At 44.9% G+C, this 4,698-nt stretch overlaps 1 protein-coding gene across 1 annotated transcript; it reads left to right on the top strand.

Moving 5' to 3' along the window:
* The first annotated feature begins 2,109 nt into the window (after positions 1-2,109).
* LOC133052783 (casein kinase I-like) lies at positions 2,110-3,135 on the top strand. Its single transcript, XM_061137632.1, has one exon. The coding sequence runs from the start codon at positions 2,110-2,112 to the stop codon at positions 3,133-3,135; it is 1,026 nt and encodes a 341-aa protein (XP_060993615.1).
* Positions 3,136-4,698: the final 1,563 nt, after the last annotated feature.

Here is a 4,698-nt window from a genome sequence, read left to right as displayed (position 1 = left end):
CTTTTGGATAGCAGCCATCCTGACTGGCGTGTAATGGTACCTCACTGAGGTTCTGATTTGCATTTCTCTGATAATGAGTGATGTTGAGCATCTTTTCATGTGCTTGTCAGCCACCTGTATGTCTCTTTGGAGAAATGTCTGTTTAGTTCTTTAGCCCATTTTTTGATTGGGTCATTTACTTTTCTGGAATTGAGCTGCAGGAGTTGCTTGTATATTCTTGAGATTAATGCTTTGTCTGTTGCTTTATTCGCCATTATTTTCTCCCATTCAGAGGGCTGTCTTTTCACCTTGCTTATAGTTTCCTTTGTTGTGCAAAAGCTTTCAAGTCTCATTAGGTCTCATTTGTTTATTTTTGCTTTTATTTCCAATATTCTGGGGGGTGGGTCATAGAGGATCCTGCTGTGATTTACGTCGGAGAGTGTTTTGCCTATGTTCTCCTCTAGGAGTTTTATAGTTTCTGGTCTTACATTTAGATCTTTAATCCATTTTGAGTTTATTTTTGTGTATGGTGTTAAATAGTGTTCTAGTTTCATTCTTTTACAAGTGGTTGGCCAGTTTTCCCAGCACCACTTGTTAAAGAGGTTGACTCTTTCCATTGTATATCCTTGCCTCCTTTGTCGAAGATAAGGTGTCCATAGGTTCGTGGATATGTCTCACGGACAGAGGAGCCTGGTGGGCTACAGTTCATGGGGTTACAAAGAGTCAGACAGGACTGAAGCGAATTAGCACACAGCACTGGCCAAAGAACCTAGCATGTCTGGTAGCTACCTGTTTAAGAAATGAATTCTAGGTATTTGCTAAAAGAACTAGAAGATTTAGAAAAGCTAATTTAATCTTAATTTCTGAATAACGATTTACTGATTGAATTTAACAGATGATGAATAACAAAAATGAATAGCTTCAGATATTTTTACACTACACAATGTTAGGTATAACTAGGTATTTAATAAGCATAGCATATCATGGTGAAAATCATTTAAAGACAACTAACTTCCTAGTTCTCTTCCATCCAACCCCCAGTGCTGACCTTGTCACCTTGAATGGGACTGTATTGTAACAGGGGTCAGCGAGGACGTCACTGTGGACTTCATCAGGCAGGAGTAGCAGCACTTGGACCTTGTACAGAAATGCCTGGGCCAGGAGGCGACACTGGAGACCTACAGCCAACTGTGTGCAATGGGTCAGTAAGGACAGCTGCCCTCTGCACTTTCCAGGGGCCTCAGAGAGGCTGCTTGCAGTCTCAGCTGCTGAATGCTCTGGGGCATCTGAAGTGTGTAATGGTGTCCTCTTTGATTTGCTCGAGATTCTTCAGTCCTTTTACACTTCTTGATTACTCTATTCCCAGGGAAATGGGATTACTTTCCTGAAGAGCAAATAGGAGCGTGGTTGAAAGGCCCTGAAACCCAGTTAACTGGACCCAATCGCGTATCATGTCCTGTTCACAGGTAACCAAGCTCGCAAACCAGAGGTCATCTTCACGCTGGAGAAAGGAGACGGCCCATGGACACTGGAGGAAGAAACCCCACATCACGGCTGCTCAGATGTGTGACCTGAGTAGCTGGGGGACGTGGAGTAGATCTGTTTTTCTAGGACAGGCTGACGCCTTCGAAAGACTCTGAAGATAACCTGTCTTGAAGGTTCTAAGAGCGCCCGTGACTCCTTTCCCAGAGTTCTCTGCGCCATGAAGCACCTGCCGGGAACTCGGGGCACTTTGTGTTGGCTGCAGCCATTATAACAAGATGGCAGTGGCGGCGCAGACACCCGGGTGCCTCCTGGCGGGAGCCGGCGGCACTGGTGGCAGTGGTGTCGCCGCCATAACTTCACGGCTCCCCTTTACCAGCCCCCGAAGTCGTCGCTAGAAGCCAGAGGCTCAGCCGGCTAACGGTGAGAACCCCCTCAACGGTCGGTGGGCTGGTGAAAAGACATCTGACAGTAGCGGTGGTCAGGGTCCCCTTGGCGGATTCTGGGCCCTGTAACGCTGAGAAACAGCCAGCGTTTTCTGTTTCCTGCCTGCCTTCACGGCCTTGCTCCATGGACGAGCCTGAGGGGCGTCCATCGTCCCCTTAGAGGTGTCGGAGCTTAACCCCAACCCCATCTTTGTCTCTCAGGATGGCGAGCAGCAGCGGACCCAAGGCCGATTCCATTGTCGGAGGGAGATATAAACTGGTTCGGGAGATCGGGTGTGGCTCCTTCGGGGACGTTTACTCGGCGATAGACCTCACCAACCGCGAGGAAGTGGCAGTGAAACTAGAGTCACAGGATGCGACGCAGCCCCTGTTGGTACATGAGAAGGAGCTCTATAATGTTCTTCAAGGTGGGGTTGGCATCCCCCAGATACGGTGGTTTGGTCAGGAAGCGGACTCGAATGTGCTCGTCATGGATCTTCTGGGACCCAGCCTTGAAGACCTCTTCAATTTCTGTTCAAGAAAGTTCACTATGAAAACTGTACTTATGTTAGCTGATCAGATGATCAGTAGACTCGAATATGTGCATACACACAATCTGATACACAGAGACATTAAACCAGAAAACTTCCTAATGGGTACTGGGCAGCAGTGGAAGCAGTTATTCCTTATCGATTTTGGTTTGGCCAAGAAGTACAGAGACCCCAGGACGGGGCAACACACACCCTACAGAAAGGGTAAAAGTCTCACTGGCACACCTCTCTATGCTAGCATCACTGCACATCTTGGTGGTCGACAGAGTCGCCGAGATGACATGGAATCATTAGGATATGTTTTGATGTATTTTAATAGAGCCAGCCTGCCATGGCAAGGATTACAGGCTGCAACAATGAAGGAAACATTTGAAAAGATTAGAGAAATGAAGATGACTACACCCATTGATGTTTTATGTGACGGCTTTCCTATACAATTTGCCATGTATTTAAAGTATTGTTGTGGGCTGTCCTTTGAGGAAGCCCCGGATTACAGATATCTGAGGCGGCTCTTCCGCCTTCTTTTCAGGACCCTGAATTACCAATATGACTATGCATTTGATTGGGTAGTGTTAAAGCAGAAAGCAGAACAGCAGGCTGCCTCTTCAAGTGGGCAGGGCCAGCAGGCCCAACCCCCGGCTCCCCCAGGCAATCAATCTGAGGAAACCAAAAGTGAAGCCAAAGGTTCCAAGGCATGAATCAAGGAACAGAGGACGCAGAGCAGAAGATTGGAGCACCAAATTCATTTCCCTATAAACTGGCTCTGGTCAGCACAGATAGTCTCTCCTGAGTTGAAGGCTCTGTAGTTAGTGAACCATGGTATCTGGTGTTCTGTTTCACTTTTTCGAGTGGAAAAGTTCACTAAGTGCTTCACACAGACACAAATGGGTGGGGAAATTGTGCCTATGCCAATTTTCTGTAAAATCTTTATTTTGAACTAGACTGCTTTGAGAGGTCTCGTTGCAGTTGCTATGGTTGTTAATGCATTCTGAGGGTTTATCCATCCCTGGGGTTTGCAAGTTGTTCACTTAACACATTCTAAAGGTGATTGGCTACTTGTTTGCAAGTCTGCTTTTATGGTAGCAATCAAAGATTCCAGTGTTTGATCATATGAAAGACTGTGCCTGCTTACCTGTGCTAGAAATAACAGCCTCTTAAGTGAAGACTGAAGAAAATCTTAGTGACTACTAGATTATCCTCAGGACTCTGCATTAATTCTCTAATATTCTTGGTATTTAAGGAAAAGCATATTTGTCATAGAATTTTAGTTAACATCTTACAACTGAACCTGTATATATGTTTAGATAAACTAGTCACTATAAACATCTACATGATCTGGAATTTGTTTTTATTTGGAAATGAGAGCTTTATAATTTACAGATTCATTAAAAACTGTATGGGGAGGGGGGTGGGTGGTGGGTTTAGGATGGGGAACACATGTAAATCCATGGCTGATTCATGTCAATGTATGGCAAAATGCACTACACTTTTGTAAAGTAATTAGCCTCCACCTAATAAAAACAAAATTGGGGAAAAAAACTGTTTCTGTTGAGAAAAAAAAGTCTCTGAACTTTTAGAGTTGCTTAGGCAGAGTTGACAGAAGCCCCTTTGATACTTAAATGCCATCTCCTAGTATGACCCTTGCCAGTACCCATTGTCTCTTTGGCTTTCTGGCAGGAGAGTATTCTGCCCTTCTCCCCCCAGCCCTGTAGTCTAGAGCATATGCCATACTACCATCTCAGGACCTTGCTTTCTTAGTTATTATTTCCTTCCCTACTATTTTGTGCTGCTTTTGACCTGTCCCCACCACCACCACCATAGGTTTTGACCTCATATATTTGGATTTCATGGATCTGCTTCCTTGCAAAGAACCAATTCTGCCCTTGCTCCTGCCAATCCCTTTCCATTTCCTCTCCAGCTTCTCAATGTCATCTAACACCAGCCTCATTTTGTTTTACATATGTCAACTCTGACATCAGATCCTATACTCTTGCTCATCACCCTATACCTCATCCTCAGCTGCTAACTTTGTGGTGTTTCAGTTTCTCTTATAATCAGCTACTTTGAATGTTAATGGTATCTGTTATCCACGTGGGATTCCATTCTGTGAAGTGCTTGTTCTTATTGTTCTATCCATTTGTATCTGTAGATATTTTGTGTTTTCCTTGTTGGTGAGTACCTTGTTTTCTTTTTACAAACTTTTCCCTTTCCATTCCCTCTAGCCGAAGGGCCCTGTCTACTGTCCTCTGCTCTTCCCTTCC

The sequence above is a fragment of the Dama dama genome, chromosome X (assembly GCF_033118175.1).
Source record: "Dama dama isolate Ldn47 chromosome X, ASM3311817v1, whole genome shotgun sequence".
Classification (NCBI taxonomy): Eukaryota; Metazoa; Chordata; class Mammalia; order Artiodactyla; family Cervidae; genus Dama; species Dama dama.
Note: the sequence above shows the minus strand (reverse complement) of the source record. Positions and strands in the feature narration are given on the sequence as shown.

What these genes read in the sequence shown, in the direction of transcription:
- LOC133052783 (XM_061137632.1), top strand. Translation starts at nt 2,110, where the DNA reads ATGGCGAGCAGCAGCGGACCCAAGGCCGATTCCATTGTCGGAGGGAGA.